At 48.5% G+C, this 17,215-nt stretch overlaps 1 protein-coding gene across 7 annotated transcripts in view; it reads right to left on the bottom strand.

Moving 5' to 3' along the window:
- Positions 1-2,675: 2,675 nt before the first annotated feature.
- Positions 2,676-17,215, bottom strand: part of SYT17 (synaptotagmin 17) — a 40,969-nt gene continuing 26,429 nt past the window's right edge. For all 7 annotated transcript variants that reach the window (XM_042798953.1, XM_042798954.1, XM_042798956.1 and 4 more), the window contains one exon: positions 2,676-3,858. In XM_042798953.1, the coding sequence (XP_042654887.1) occupies positions 3,662-3,858 (197 nt within the window). In that variant the 3' untranslated portion in view covers positions 2,676-3,661. The remainder of the gene's footprint in view (positions 3,859-17,215) is intronic.

Below are 17,215 nucleotides of genomic sequence, written 5' to 3'. Positions count from 1 at the left end.
CTACTCCCAAAGCACAAATGTAGATGTTTAAAAGAGGGAGCGGAGATCCAGAATAGCTTTAATCCTGTTTCCAACACCAGACCCACTGTAGCAGCATCACCCCAGCACAAGCAAGAGCATTGAGTCCCCCCGTGCTGCCTCCGAGCCAGCAGCCCCGTGCCCAGTATAGCAGCTGGGCACCAGCCTTGCTCCCAGCACTGGGAAAGTACACGCATGACCTGCACGTGGAGCCGGCTGGAGCTGCAGCTGCACTTTGGGCTACCTTCTGATTTCACAAAAAATGAGATGTTTTACCTGCTGGATGCAGCCCCAGGAGCACAGCCACAGATGACTCGTTTCTTCAGCCCTTCTGCTCCTCTCCCTCCCCACGCTGTTTCGATTGCCCTCCAGGTCGGGAGCTCCTCGGTGTGCTTCCATCCCACTTTTATTGACCTTTCTTCAGGGTTCCCTCACCAATTTTTGGCATCATCTGTATAACACCCTCTTTCCTGTGAAACAGATACCTCATGGCTCCAAGGATAGACTCATGGGCAAGAGTGCCTTCTGTTAACAATGGAGAAAAGCACATGGCAGGTCTCAGGTCAGCTCCTGTGGATGCCCAGAGCTTCTTCACCCGACCAGAGACCACACTTGGAAGAATATTAATGTCAATGGTAATGACTGCTGAAACCACAGCCCCTTGTCTGAGCCTTTTGACTTACAGGAAAAGACTGGCCTCTTATAGCATGTGTTTGCCCAGGATACCCCGTGGGCTCCCTCTCCACCTTGATTTATTGATGAGACAAACCAAGAGGAAGCCAGAGAACAGAGATTTGCTATTGACTTCGCTGCGGGACACAGGAGGAATCTCACCGTGCAGAGAGGCAGGCTAGAACTGAAACCCACCATCTACAACACGCTCGGAAGGAGGATGCCCATGGGCAGCCCTGCGGTAACCGCCATCCCTGTCGCTTTGTGCTGCGAACGTACAGCAGCCGCGCTGGAGGGCAGCGGGAGCCACGCGTGGTGGTCACTAAGAAGCAGCGGTGCTCACCGGGGGACAGCGTGCATGGCCACACAGCAAGGTAAGCTCCTACCTGTGTTCACCCCCAGCCACAGCAACTGGGAAGTGGTTCAGCAACAAGGTCACCAAGGCCTTTTTTGTCATCCTCTACCCAAGGACATGCTGTGCTCTGCCCAGGAGCAGGGTGTCTGCACCAGCCGCTGGGAGATGGCTTCTGGATGCAGAGGGGAGACAACGTATCTTGTAGCCTGCTTGTATTCGTTGCATTTCCTCCTCCACGATGGCAGGGTCACTGTATCAGACTTGGCTGTCGCATGAAGAGCATACACAGGGATGCTCTGAGCGTAGAAGGGAATGAAACACCCACAACTCGACGTAGACTGGAGCAGGTCCCAGGGCAAAGGCATGCTGCAGGGATGCTGGTATCAGGTACAACACAGACCTCCACACTGGAGCACAAACACCCTTGACAGCAGCAAGGACTATTGACCAACACACTGATATCTGCCCAAACAAGCACTGAGCTTTTTTTTTTTTCCACTTTTTAAGATTCACCTGTCCCTAACTGTAGCAGCCAAACAAACAGGGGTGAAACAGGCATATATATGTATTGTTTTCTTTTTAAAAAATCAAAATATTAGAAGCACAGGAGGTAACAGGATTTCATTCCAGGCTGCATTTGATGAACAGAGGGGAGGGAGATAACCACTGCCTGCCATGCCACATGCCAGCTCTAGACTGTCATTGCTCTGACCTCCAGTTTCAAAGGTCGAAGGGCCACAAACAAAGGCAAAGCTTCCTACACCACCCAGCCCCAAGTCCCTGACCAAAACACCACCTTTATTTTGCTCAAGGCAACTCTCCTGCTTCTATCAAAAAGGGACTGAGCCAGGGCAGGCGGAGAGCACGCTGGCTTGCACCTCTCCTGAGCAGCCAGTGGGGACCCCGGGGACCAGCATGGGCGCAGGAAGGCTCTGCACGGCGGGGCGCGTGGAGGGGGAACAGGCCACAGGCATGGGCCACGGGCTACTGCCCAGCAATTTCATCCCCGAGAGCAGGATATGGGCAGGGGCCAGGGCCCTTCCCCACCTCCTGTCTGATCACAGTAGCACTGATGTGCCAACAGAGCCGACCTGCCCATAACACTCTGAGGATTTCCAGCCCGACACAGATAAACACTGCTGAAGGCAGAACAGACTCTTCCCTCTCCAAAACAAAGACATGGAAAGACAATAAAGCCATGGGCCAGGCCCAGCTCTCTTCAGGGTAATGTCCTTTCTGTATGATTTCTTGAATGGGCTGAAAGCAAGATACAGATTTTTATGCAGTCCCAATGTTGATAAATTGAGCAATACAAATTAATAATAATTTGGGGCCCACTCCTGCAAAGAACCAAGACCCAGATGCTGGTGCAGAGACTTCAAGAGGCCGAACACGCAGTGTGCTGGGTGTGCTCTGGCTGGGAACCACGCGTGGCCAGACCAACACATCTGGCTTGCTCTCTTGACCGATATCTGTCTGCAGGTCCCCAGTTTCTCTCAACTTGCTCCTGGTTCATCTGCAGTGAGTAACAAGGGGGTAAATACCAACATTTTGACTTTTTTTGTGCCATACACGTAACTGATGAAGCTCGACACAAAGATGAATTCTGCTAACAAGTATCACCCCAGTCTACATGGCACAATTAAATATAATTTTATTTTCAATAAATATACAATCTGCATCATACCAAGACAATATGCTGTGAAAAAGTAAAACGTACAGAAGCAACCGACAGGACAGCTTGACTGTAGCTAAGTTCATTTGGTGACCAGGAGAACTACCTGGGTTAACACACACAGCACAGAAAGAAACACCGCAGTCTGTGAGAGAATTAAAATTGTGTATTTTGAGTCTTCTTAACCGCAAAAGTCCCTGCAGCAGGCTTCTTTTTGCACAACGCAGGTTTGAAAAGACACGAGCTGGCTTTTCTGGTACAAATGATATTGAAAATGTTTACTTTGCTATATCATCACGGTATCTACTTGACACACACAGACTGCTATCGAGAGTGGCAGGTCTCACCACTGACGTGACATCGGATCCATTTGACACAGGGTCGCATGGCCACACATGTGCCTGGGCACACAAATGCACACGTACATACTAACAGGAGCTTAATTCTGTTAAAACTAGTACAAGGACAAAACTGGAGTCAGAACCGATTTCATCACGCGTTCTACTGTTTAAAAAAATATTCTAGCCTAATAACCACGTTCACCAACAAGAGCACATGGGTACTTATATCTCCAAGAGGATGAGCCATGGATTTGGACTGGAGGGACAGCAAAGGCAACTCCCAACTCCTCCACCCGCTCAGCGCTTCCCGCGGCACCTCCACGTGCAGCCCACGCCACCCGGCCACGCACTCCGCCATGCAGGATGCGAACAGCGAGCAGTCCGGCCAGCCGGGCCACTGGTGGCCCCAGGAAAATGGCCAGGACCTGGTGGGACACGGTTCGCAGAGGCCAGCGTGGCCAGTTGGGTGCCGGCAGCCACTTCAATCCAACAGAGCTCCTGTGGGGTGCATGTAGGGTGTGAGGTGGGGTGTTTCGGTTGGTGGTTTAGTTTTTTTTCCCTTGTCCACCTACTTGGTCTGGCTGCTGTTAGTCCCCCACCTCATGTTACCTCCAGGGATGCTGGAGAGACACGGTCGCACTCCTCCCGGGACCGCAGGCTGTGCCACTGCTCCACGGCCGTCCGGTGTGCGTTGAGCATCCGGCGCCAGTGGTTGGACTCAGGGGCACCCGTTGAGTACTGCCCGATCACGATCCTCCCGATGAAGTCATTGCTGCTCTTCACGTTGTGCCCATACACTGGGAAGAGCAGAAACAGAAACTGGTCAAGGCAAAAGCATCGCTTGTCCACCCGGAGCCCTGTCCCCAGAAAGCTGAACGTCCTGCAAATGGCCCCTCACACAGCACGGCAGGTGCCAGCATTTTTGGTACATAACTCAGCACCTCAGAAATGTTAGAGACTGAATCAGGAGCTTGAAAGGAATAAGAAAAGCTGTACTACAGATTGAAGTACAACACAAATAAACAGGACACAAATCCAGTTATCATGATATTTAGCAAGAATAGGTGAAGTAGAATCATAGAATGGTTTGGGTTGGAAAGCACCTTAAAGATCATCCAGTTCCTCCCCCCTACCATGGGCAGGGACACCTTCCACTAGACCAAGTTGTTTGAAGACCTGTCCAGCCTGACCTTGAACTAGAATTATATCATGTAAAGAAATGCCAAAAGCTCTGCCTGGACATGGTGAAATGATGAAAGCAGCCAAGCAGCCTGCACATGGGGAAGGGAAGAAGCAGCATCTCAAATTGCCCTCCTCCAAATGCAAGTGTCATGGACTGTTCCAGTGCTAGTTGACGGTCTCCCCAACTCAGAGACAGAAATCACACATGTACAGGCTGTCAGTGTGATGTTTATATAGAAATGATTTGCCGTAATTATTGCTGCAGCTACTTATTAAAAGTCCAGGAAAGCAACTGAGGGAAAGACATCAACCCAACACCCTGTCCTTTGGATTAGTCTAGTCTCCTGGAACAACAGATCACAGACAGCAGCAAACTCTACCAATGGGGCTGATCCCAGGAAAGGCTGCATGCTCCCACCAGACAGGAGCAAAAGCACTTCGTGTTCTGCAAATAGACCTGAGTCAGCTCATTAAAAAGTTGAACAAAAAGTCTGTGCAAGCTAAAGCCAGGATATCCGTGGGCACTGGCTAGAATATTAAGGATTAAAAAGTCTCCTCAGGAAATAAATGGATTTTTAAGAACAAATGTCTGCAGGGGCTCCAAATCTACCCAGGTTTGTGCAGGAAGAGCAAGTTCAAAGGGGGAGTGCAGCCTGGCATGGAACCGTGAGCCTGGCGTGGAGCCGTGAGCCTGGCGTGGAGCCGAGCGCTGCCACCACTGCCCTTGTCAGCAGCACCAGCTCTCCAGGACTGCTGGAAACCAGTGCTGGCAACCAAGGCATGTTTGGGATTTCTCATGGCAGCACCCCTCATTCATCGCACACCCTTCCAGGCAAGCAGGACATCAAGCACTAAGCATTCAACCTCGCTTTTAGTCATGCATCTTTGTCAAGGCTGTGTGTTTCCTATTATAATATATCCTACAATTAATTAGCATTATTTTAACGTGCTACTCAGTATCTCTACCATCTCCATACTCTGCAAAGGCTGATTCCTACCTACTGCACCAGTATGGGATCTTGCTCTGGGTGATGCAAGTGCCAGCTGTCAGTGCAGTCCCAAAATGAAGCTTGTGGGGTTACATCTCACTTTATACCTTCCGACATCTCTGGCGCACACAGTTTATGAGATGCTTCTGCTATTCAAATTACCTGGGCATATTTTTGGTAACAGCAAACCTTCAAATGTCCAAATCATTTCTCCAAGTCATTGCGCTAAAAAAGAAATTACCCTGAAACTCAGAGCATTGTAAGTCTGCCTAACTACAGTTAAAAATTAATTGGGGGTACCCCCCCCATTAGAAAGACTGCATCTGTTATGCTTATCACCATCAGTTAACTAGAGGCAATGCCATCAGCTCTCTGGAATGTGCCACCAAGGAAGTGCCTCTGTCAAGAGGCCAGGCTGGTGTTATTTGGAAAGGCCACGTTTTGAGGATGTGGTAAAGAATTTTAAGCCATCCATCTCCAACTAGTACATGGCTTGTCAGAGTTATTTACAAGTTCTCCTACAAAGCAATGGATCACAAGTGTAGCTAGAATGACTATGCTAAATGTCCTGCTATGATTTATTATGTTAGAGAAATCAAATATTGTGATAAAATCACATAAAACTACCCCCAGACTAAATGCCTCCCTAGTTTTTATTTTTCCATTCTTTTTTTCCAGAATGAAAGAAGATGAAACCTAATCCTGGGAGACAATACCAAATAATTTAAACCAAGAGGTTTTAAAGTCCATCAATTAATCACAGGATAAATTAACAGTGGGGAAGCACACCAGGCATACCAATTCTTCAAAAATAATCTATGTCAGGACTGTAAAATGAGTCAGTGTGCTAACTAAGGGGACCTGTTACTTTACTGTTCATCCAAGTATTTCGAATTCTTGTAAAGCATCTTGCTAATCTCACTGTGTCAGGTAATTAGCATGTTGATTCCTTTAAGATATTAATGTGCTAATTATATAAGCACTGTTGATTTTATCGTTAACTAGTTTAGATAGCACAGAGGTAGACTTATTGCTGAAGAACAGGGAAGACATTTTCCAAGGCCAAATGCTTACTCACACACAGACCATAAGAGGTGGTGCTAAATTTGACATCAGATTTACAAACTTGCAGCTTCACTGCAGCAGCTTTCTCAAAAGATGAGAGATCTTTGTGTGCCAAAAATTCAGCTTCCCTCATCAGTTCATGAGCCTTTAAAACTCAAGGACACGCCCTTCTCAGAGGTCAGTTGCTTTATTCCACTCTTAAAATGGCCAGTATTTGCTGAGCAAATTTGCTGATGGTTGAGCTGCTGCGGGGACCTTACCCAGGAGAAGGTGCTAAAGTTGGTGTTGTGAAAACAAGCCCTCTTTGCTCACATCCAGGAGCGCAATTTTCCCTGTTGCTGTCACCAGCTCTTCCAAGAACACCTTGGAAAGGAAAACTGTAGGAGCCCATAAGCCCAGGTGAGAGGCTGAAAGCAGAGTCTGGCTGTGCTGCTGGCACTCGCTGTGCTGCGGGCCCCTGTCCTGGGAGCAGCTCTCCCCCATTCCTTCCTCTGCTGCAGCAATCACTTCTCAAACAACAGATGAGGAACCACTTCCTTGAACGCCAACAAGCATGCACTAGCCATTACACTTATTACACCACTTACACTTGTGTCTGACACTTCAGGGTGCTCCAAAGCCCAGCAGAAGTGATTAACGCCACACTCTCGATACGGACCCCATATGTACCACTCACGTACCGACCAGGGCTCCCAAAATGACGACTTTTCAAAACACAAGGCTAGCTGCACACCGTTCCAGGGCTGACCCCTGCCCTGGCTGGAAGGGGACCTGCCGATGCAGCAGGCATCCATGGGGAGACCTGGGAGCCCCTCCGAGCAGGAAACCCCTGCAGAGCTGGGGGGGGACCAGCCTGCAGAGCGGCAGGCTCGCCCAGAGCCCCTCTGCCTTTTGCACACACGCACGTGCAGCAACCTCCGTGCCATGGCTATAGTCCCAACTGCAGTGGAGCCAATTACACACAGGCTCTACTCCTTCAGCCTCAGGAGGAAAAAGACCCCTGCTCTTTCCTTTCAGCTTTTTCCACAATGGGTAGAGGTGGAGAAGTCCCTGTAGTCCAGCCCATGGGACAGCAGTTGGGCACTGCGCCACACTCTGAGCCCAGGTTACGGTACAAGGGGCCCAAGCTGCATTCCCTGATGTCTGAGCATTCCCTTCCAGAGTCTGAGAGGAGCTCAGAGTGGATTTCAGATTAAATCTGCTCTTGGCCACAATAAACAGTAATTCCGTGGAGCTACTCAGAAGCAGAAAATTAGGTAATTATCATTTAGAGTTTTCAGACTGACCCAGACTCTGGTTATGGACAGATAGACACTGCTTTCCATTTAAGAAGCCTATTTTTCCTGACAGAAGCTACACACCTGATCTCATAAGCTCTTTTTCCACCATCACAGTAATTTATACAATAGCAACATCCATTTCCAGGCCAACACAGAGCAAAAAGCAATTAAGGAAGCAGAGGTCAAACCAATTCCTTCTGCAGCTGCTCTTTACTGAGGAATGCATTTGGAACAGAAAAATCTCATTTAAAAAAAAAAAAAATCTCTTTATAATAGAAATGCTGAAATATGAAAGAAAATTGGGTTCACTTATGTCCATTAAATAGGTTGAATTCTTGAGGACAAGTAATGCAATTGTGGTAGGTTGACCCTGGCCAGACACCAGGTGCCCACCAAAGCTGCTCTATCACTTCCATCCTCAACTGGACAGGGAGAGAAAATACAACAAAGGGCTTGTGGGTCAAGATAAGGACAGGGAGAGATCACTCAACAATTACCATCCATGGACAATACAGACTTGACTTGGAGACATTAGTTTAATTTATTACCAATCAAATCAGAGTAAGATAATGAGAAATAAAACGAAATCTTAAAACACCTTCCCCCCACCCCTCCCTTCTTCCCAGGCTCAGCTTTACTCCCAATTTCTCCACCTCCTCCCGCTCAGTGGCACAAGAGGACAGGGAACAGGGTCATTCATCACCCACTGTCTCTGCTGCTCCTTCCTCCTCAGGGGGAAGACTCCTCACATTCTTCCCCTGCTCCAGTATCGGGTCCCTCCCATGGGAGACAATCCTCCACGAACCTCTCTAACCTCAGTCCTTCCCACGGGCTTCAATTCTTCACAGACTGCTTCAGCGTGAGTCCCCCATGGGGTCACAGCTCCTGCCAGCAAACCTGCTCCAGCGTGGGCTCCTCTCTCCACGGGGCCACAGGTCCTGCCAGGAGCCTGCTCCAGCGTGGGCTCTCCACGGGGTCACAGCCTCCTTGGGGCACATCCCCCTGCTCCGGCCTGGGGTCCTCCCCGGGCTGCAGGTGGAAGCTGCCCCACCGTTAACCCCCCCGGGCTGCAGGGCACAGCCTGCCTCCCCCTGCTCTGCCCCACGGGCTGCAGGGGGATCTCTGCTCCAGCGCCTGGAGCACCTCCTGCCCTCCTTCCTCACTGACCTGGGTGGCTGCGGAGTTGTTTCTCTTACATCTTCTCACTCCTCTCTCTGGCTGCAAATGCGCAGCGGTTTTCCCCTCCTTAAATCTGTTATCTCAGAGGCGCTACCACCACTGCTGATGGGCTCGGCCTTGGCTGGTGGTGGGTCCCTCTTGGAGGTGCTGGCATTGGCTTTGCCAGACATGGGGGAAGCTTCTAGCAGCTTCTTGCAGAATCCACCCCTGTAGCCTCTCAGCTACCAAAACCTTGCTGTGTAAACCCAATACAGTGATGTAAATACAACATTTGTATGTTATATACTTACTGATGCAGCACTGCTAAACGATCCACATCAAACTGATGGGAGCCTGGGTGCCACACTAAACTTTTCTTTGGGGTAGGGACCCACGTGGCCCGGGGGCTCCTGCGCAGGAGGGGTGGCTGCGTTGCACCCCCAGCCTGGCTGCCGTGCTCTCTGCAGGGCTGAGCAGCATGACATGGCAGGTAGCAGGCATTGCACAGCCCAGAGCTGCACCCCAGCAGTGGCAGGGACTGCCAGGAGATGCGATGGGACTTGGAGCTCCAACATTTGGCTCCAAGCACAACTCCAGCCTAAGCTTTCCTTTGTGTCCTCACAATCTCAATCATGTGGAATTGCTTTTCACCAGTCGACAGTTTCGCTACGTAATCTAGCACTTGCCTCTGACCCACGAGGTTGCCTGGGTGGCATCAGCCCTGGCACCAGATCCAGCCAAAATGCCCTTTACCTTCCTCTTTGCCTCTACACTGAGACTTGCAAACCAAATACCTGTGAAGAGCATAACTGAAAAGTATTTGCGATTTATGAGTTATGTGCAATAGTAAAATTTAAGCTGGCATTCCCCATACTAATCCATCCTTTAATTGAATATATTAGCAGCCTTGAAATGATCAGGAAGAAGCACTAATTCAGAAAATTTCCTTAAGCTAACTTCAAAGCTATCAGTACCATTTATGTGATGCATACAAGCTTTAAGCAGAAGTACCTTGCTCAGCTGGGGCCACAAAGCATCTGCACCTCCTGAAAACTCTCCGCCAGATGTGCCCAGCAGTTACTCAGCAGTTACGGCCACACTGCCCTGCTGAGTACAGCCGCACAGCGCCTCTGCTGCCGCCTGCAGCCGCCGGAGCGCCCGCTCCAGCCTCGCCCACCGCCTCGCAGGCGTAAGGGCAGAGAAACCTCAGTGCACTGGAGTGGGTGGGAGCTCCGGCACAAATAATTGAACACTTCTTCAGTCACCTACATCAGTTACCTGCAACGCAACTAAAACCATTTAACTGGGAGAGAAGAAAAATAACAAGCAGTAATGTGTCTCTGTTTTTCATCTGCCTTCTTATTCAGGCTAGACATCAAGCAGAATATCTTCACCCAGTTTATACTAGTTTACCATTAGCTTATTTACAGCACACCATACCACCCACTCTCTAATAAATTGCCCCCAAAGTTGTTGGTTTTGGTTTTGTTTGTTTGTTTGTTTTTAATTTACTTAATTTTTAAATGCTATTTGATTGCATCTTGAATATTTTAAAAGGCTTTAAATAATGGAGCACTCCTCAGTGTGGCTCACATGCACCCCTCTAACTCACAACGCTGCAGCACATGTCAGCTGGCGCGATTAAAGCCAGCTGGGGGGGGCAGGGGGCATTTCCCAGCACAGCAGACACAGCCACAGGAATAAGCTTCCCAGTTGAAGAAACTCTGAAGGAACCGAAGGTCATTGCCCTTTTTCTTTCCACTACAGGATAAAGCTATTTGATCTAAATATTAAAGAGTAGAAATCCAGCCTAACTTTTATAGCTGGTTTAGAGGAGAATTTTGGGTGCCTGGGTCAATCAACAGGTATTAAAGTCATTAAAAAAATCCTACTCACTATTGCATGCTTGCAATTGCTGTTGCCACAGCCTGTAAAAGTTTCATCTGATACCCTGGGCCCACCAGGCTTGGAACTGAATAAACACCTACATGTTAAATATTCTTACTGCGAGGGCTTCGCAGCACAGTCCCTAACCCTGCAGCCCAGAGACATGACTGCACCCCTGTAGCCACGCTTGCTGCCAGCCAGCGTCGTGCTGCGAGCTGCAACACCCACACCCAGAGACCTTCAGCCAGCAGCATCCTGCTCCGGCGGCCACCTTGCATGCTGTGCCCAGATGCACCCTCAGACTACAGCCAAACCAGGGGAAAAGGGAAAAATAAGCAAAAACATGGCCAAGGCTGCACACATGCAACTGAGCAGCAGTCTCCCCAAGGACAGCTCTCACCAGACCATGGGGTCTCTCTGGTAGGAACCACAACCCTGTTAGCACCAACCCATCAACACTCCCTGCCTTTAGCCTCAGGGCTTGGCAGGGTCTCAAGATGTACCTTATTTCACCGGCTTCCACCACTCCCCCAGGCAACACTTCGTCCCCCACCCTTTGCAGGCAAAAATCAGTGCCCAGACTTTTCCATGCTGGCCGCTGAGCTCTGCCATCAGCTGGTGGGTCTGACCTGTCAGGTTAAGCAGGCCTGAAAACTACTTCTATGCTGCTTGACATCAATATTAAAAAGCTCTTTAGCACAAAGAGGGTGCAGCACCAGGACTAATGATGCACACTGCGAAGGTCACAGGTATGGACCAGATTCTGCCCTTTGGTCTGTCAGCGTGGCCTGTAATATTGAGTAGAGAGAAAAGCACAGGAAAAGATGCAGTGGTTTCACATTTATCAATTTAATCTCAATCAGGCTCCGATATGCATGTAAAAGTCACTTCCCAGCATCTCCTCATGAAGCTGCTCCCTGCAACATCAGCGCCTGCCCAGCTCCAGAGGGAACTGGAACCACCTGAGCTCATGGCCAGGCCTGGCCACACGCAGGACCACCACTCCTCCAGCTCCCAGACTCTGCTCCACCCAGGAGAACACCCACACACCAAGGAGACTCTCTTTGGGAAACCCTTTCCCTCCTCGCCCTCCTGCCAGGGCAGCCCCTACACTCCGGCTGGGACAGCTGGGACGGGGACCCTGCGCCTGCACCCGGCGGTGCATCCCGAGACCAGTGTTTGGCTAATTGGGGTCTGGCCTCAGATGGGGAGAGGAAAGTCCAGCATGAAAGAACAGGGATCCAGAGAGCAAGGGAAACACAAATGCACAAGCCTGTCTTGCAGAGATCTCAAGGATGTGCAGGGATGACACCTCATGAAATTATCTCATCGGGAAAAACTGGAATAACAGACTGGATGCATCTATTGCAACAGCTTGGACAATACTGAAAAGGAGCATCTACAGCTGGCTGTTTCTACCTCCAATTCCTATTAAAAAAAAAAAAATGCATCTTAATTCTCTGCACTGTGAGACCCAGACCCCACAAAACACATGAATGGCTTCATGCATATTCACAGACCTCACACAAACAGGTTCCAACATGAACACCATACAGCACAGGAGAGGCAGCCTCTGCTAGCACGTTCACGTGTCTCCTCCAACCAACATGGGGCCAGGCACACACATTCCATCTCCAGACACTGCTAACCACCCAGAGCAGTTACTGCCACAGAGATTTTTCCTCATTTGATACACAGAAAGATTATGGCCTTGTGAGATGTTAGAACAATTTCTATCACCACAGCATGAACCAAACAAGATGAAACGCTGAGGTTGAGAGAGGCACAACACTGCTTAAATTAATGGGCTTGGCAAAATGAGCAAGTGTTGATGATCAGCCTGGTTAGAGGAGGGTTTGCTCCTTTCTTTAGGAGGAAGGGATTTCCCCAAAATTCCACTGAGCTCCAGGACAAGCGGTTTCTGCCAGGTCTGCAATGAGGTACAGTTATTAACTAGGTCAGTTCACTTGAAGAATCTAATTTTGCCTTCTAAGCAAGCAATAGATTGGCTCAGAGATTGGCTCAGGAAGTGTCAGCATCTTGTTGCTCTCACCAGGATTAGTAGCGTTTCACTCCTCCTCGTTAAAGCAATGAGTCTGCTGCAGAAAGCCAAATCCATCCCTGGAGCATCTTCCCCGAGTGACCCCAAACCAGCACCGGGGCTGCAGGACCCCACTCGGCATCTCCACCACCCCTGGCTGCCTGCTCTGCTGTCACCTGCTCCAGGCTGACAAATGGGAACCCACAGATGGGGATCTGGAGGGTGGAGACCAGTGGGGACCTTCCTCCTCCCAGAAGGGTTTCGAAGCCCGTGCACCATACCTGCTGCAGCAAGGCTCTGCCAGGCAGGGTGGGCTCCAGGAGGCCAAGGTCTCCTGCTGCCAGCACATCTCCCCGTGCCCCTCTCCCAGTGCCCCGAGAGCAGAAGATGTCCTCACAAGACCTGCTGGGTCACCTCGTGTGGCCAGAGGACCTGAAGTAAAGGAGCCAGGACCAGGAGCCGGCCAGGAGCACTCTTCCGTCCCCAGAGCCAAGCATAGACCATATGGTGTCTGGTGCATAAATACATGAAGTATTTTATAATGCCAAACACAAAGGCCAAATTCTGTTCTAAATTAGACAGGTATAAATCCCAGAAAATCCAGTGCTGACATCAATAGTTTTCTCTTTTTTTTTTTTTTTTCCCCTTTGGCTAAAATAGGATTACATAGGTTTAAGCACAGATTAGATTCTGCAGCTCCAGATATGTGGAATATACAGGCAGTCCAGTATTTCAGAAACACACATCTAATAGACAACAAGGAACAACTTTCTATCAGCAAGTTGCCTAATTATCTATCCATCTAAGAGATGTTATGGTACCCAACATGGTAGCGTTTCAAAACAGGAATCACTTCTTCCTCCTGCATTCCAGTATGGGAAAAAAAACCAGTTTCATTTGCCTCATATTAGAGGATTTTTTTCTTTCCTGCATATATGGGTGCAAAAGACAAAGTGCCTGAATATTTTTTTTTGTAGGAAAGAAAAAGCAATAGGAGAAGGAGAGATGAGCACCTGAAGCAGCAAGTCAAAATGTAGATGTGTAATGACCCCAAAGACATCACAGTTTCCATCCCTGCAAACAAGCACCTAAAGATGATTCTGGCCTCTGAAGGTCATGCTTTCACACAGCCAGGCAAATCAAAATTCAGGTATATTTCTGGAGAAGCCTGAGGGCAAAACTATTATCAGCCTTCAACCTGCTCAGATAATTGGGACATTTGGAAATCAGCCTGTTAATTAAAAAAGTACCATTGAAAAGCCTTGCTATTTCTGCATCTCATTCATGGGACAAATCTCATGTAGCCCAGGCAAACACCAAAAGCATCACCTTGTCTCCAACAGCTACACCACAAGTCTGACCACCAGAGCTGACAGGGAAAAAAACCTAATAGTTTTAAGGTCTGAGGAGCTTCAGCCACCTTCTCAACCAGGACTCAAGCCACCTGGAGGTCCAACTTTATGATTCACCCAGAACAAACCCTAGTTAGTTTTATTTCCTCCACGATGGGTAAGTGTGGGTCTGGGAGCTGTAAGCCTTTGGCACAGCAGTTTTCCCCTCCACCTAACCGGGGCTCATCTCACTCAGAAGGTGAGTTCTGGAGCTGATGACCACCTTCAGCTTTGGCCCATCTCCATACAGCCTTTTCTGCCAGGTCAGGGCTGCTCTCCACCCTCCCATCTCCACCACCACTGACTGCCCCAGCAACTGTGTCATGCTGATCAAGAGTACTCCAAAATATTTTCTATAAAACATCAAAAAAAATGCTCATTAGATAACATACAAAACCAAACTGGTCTGTACCAGATCATCTCCAACATCCCCAGGAGTGAAGGGTGACAGTGGGCCAGAGCTGTGCTCACCATGGCCTGTCTGTGCCATTAATGAACATTTATTCCAGGTGCAGAAACATCCCAAACATCCACCTCCAACAAGAAGTCAGGATTTTCAAGGAAGACCCAATTCCACTCCTCTCAAGCTGTAATGCCAAAAAAGGAATTAATATGCCCAAACAGGCACTACTTCTTCAAAAAGAAAATATTTAAGTGAAAGCAAACCAAACTAAACTACTCAGAACTGCACCAGTAGCAACACACCCCACCAATGACCTTTTTCCCCCTCTACAAATTCAAACTTCTTTAAATGGCCCTTAAATATTCCCAAAGGCCAAGGGAAAGGGGAATTAAGCCAACAGAGGAACTAGGTATATTGCTATTGAACAGCAATCTGTTATTTTAACCAAGTACTGCCTATTAACTGGAAGTTAATTAAAGCCCTGGGATAAAGCAAAGTGGTCTGGGGGTCTGAAGACACATGTTGTTACAGCACTCGGTGCACAGAGGTGCTTGATGGTATTATCAGCCCCCCTCTGCAGTAGTAATTGAAACCACAGGTATAGGCATGCTAAGTCTCACTGTTCAACAACTCAAATACTTAAAAAAATAAATACTTGAAAAAAAAAGAATAAATAATACATTTTTTAAAAATAAAATACTTAAACCCCTCAAATACTGAAAAAAATAAATAACATTTTAAAATTGATCCTAAATCTTTATAGAAAAGAGAGACATAGTCCATTTTTTAAACATACTGAAAAGTGAAGAGAATCATATAAAACCCTACAAATGGTTCAGAAGAGAGAGAGCCCATGAGCTGCCAGGACTTACGATGAAGATCTCATCAGCTGTCACGCACGTACCAAGGCCGATCTCTCCATCAACAAGCAAATCCTGCCCCAACCTGCTTCCCTGCCTGGGCAGAGCACCCTGTCCTGCTGGAGCCACGGCCACCTTTCACGCCGCGATGGTGCAGTGGGACAAGCCCCACCACTGCTCTCCATCGGACACCACCAGCCTCGGTGCTTGTCTCAGCTCCATCTATGCTCTCAGCCAGGTCAGACGGCAAAGCAAGTTCTTCTCTGCATTTGCACAGACAGTACCCAGAGCATGAAAACGATTTTTCCCTCTTTGGGGACCCTGATTCCTTCACAAGCCCTAAAGATCCTGTTGCATAAAGATGTACAAGAACTTATTTAGATGGAGAAAGACACACACACACAGTCACCACTGTACCTCAGGGAGATATATATTCCCTAACTGTGAGTGCTGAAGGTGGTATTTTTTATGGTAGGTGATCAAAAGATGTTAACGAGTCACCACGATGTGGTTTGCCCTGGTGCCTTTTATTGGGCCATCTGGGCTTCACTGCAATGCAAACAGCATTACAGACGATTGTTATTAACAACATTATAATCATTAACAAAATACCACAGTGCTCAGATTTCAGGTGTTGTCCCACCTCCTCCTGCACAGACCAGTCTTTCTGAAGGTTAGTCTGGGATTTAGAGGACAGCCTGCCCAAAATCCTTCAGTGGAGAGCACAGCATTTCTAGGCACCCAGCCCTCCTAAGAGCAGAGGCTGCAGTCACACCTTAAATATCCTTTCTCCTGCTTGGAAATGACCTCAGGCAGCAAGTGACAGCCCTGCTGCCAGGGCCAAACTCCACCTTCCCCTTACCAGGGGACAAAGAACAATTAACACCTTTGTTCACAGGTATATGTGGTTAGAACATACTGTCTTCTAAAGCCTGCCCTACTTCTCTGCAAGAGGTGAACCCATGACATCCTTGCACTCAAGCAGAAGATGGCATATGGGGGATGTGCATCAAGTTGACAAAAAAAAAAAAAAAACCAAAAAACAAAAAGGGGGAAAAAAAGAACACCCAGAAAAGTGGATTTCTGTTACAGTATGTATGCAGATGCTCATTACCTAGACAACATGTTTCATGGAGTAAATGAAAATCAAACATTTCCACTAGCTGTTGCCTCACTCATATTTTTTTTTTTTTTCTGTCGGGACATTAGACTTGTTATCAGTATCAGCTGGTTTCCTGGTTTTTAGCCTCTTTTGGTGAGAACCTATGAACAGATGATACTTGCAGAAGCGATCCTGACCCTGGACGCCTCCTCCTGGAGAGAACATCTCCATCTGAGCTATTCCCACTGCCTTTTAGGCACTATCCTGGGGCATATGACTTACTGACAACTCCAGTATGCATCTGAGGCAGGAACAGGGGGCAAGGCAGAAATACAGCTTGTACAAGGTGTCCTGCACCAATATGGAAGGTGAAGCATTTTGGTCTGTATGCCTAACGAGAGAACCAGCCCAACTCACCGCCCCCCCCCAAATCTTGGCTAACGCAGAGCTCACCCTGTGCACCCCATCTCGGAGGCACCCACTGTCCGTCTCCGAGTCTGGCTGCACTTCAACCCTGTGCTCGGTCCAAGGTCCAGCTCTCCAGAGCATCACCAGGAGAGCAGGGAACATAAGGGTGCTTTACAGAAAGCTGTCCACCCACAATGTTTGCACACACAGTCCTTGCTAAAGTCACAACAAAACAATGCATAAATTCTTACTACAGTGCCCTAAACCCAGACAGTTTGATTCAAGATGCATGGGGGGGTGGGGGGTGGGGGAGCAGGGGCACGGAAATTAATCTTACTTTGTTTAGATAGTGCCTTTTTTTGCCATGTGGTACCAGCCACACAGAGGG

The sequence above is a fragment of the Tyto alba genome, unplaced genomic scaffold (genome assembly GCF_018691265.1).
Source record: "Tyto alba isolate M040663 unplaced genomic scaffold, T.alba_DEE_v4.0 Super-Scaffold_28, whole genome shotgun sequence".
NCBI classification, from domain to species: Eukaryota; Metazoa; Chordata; class Aves; order Strigiformes; family Tytonidae; genus Tyto; species Tyto alba.
The sequence above is the reverse complement of the archived record's forward strand: the minus strand, read 5'-3'. Positions and strand labels throughout refer to the sequence as shown.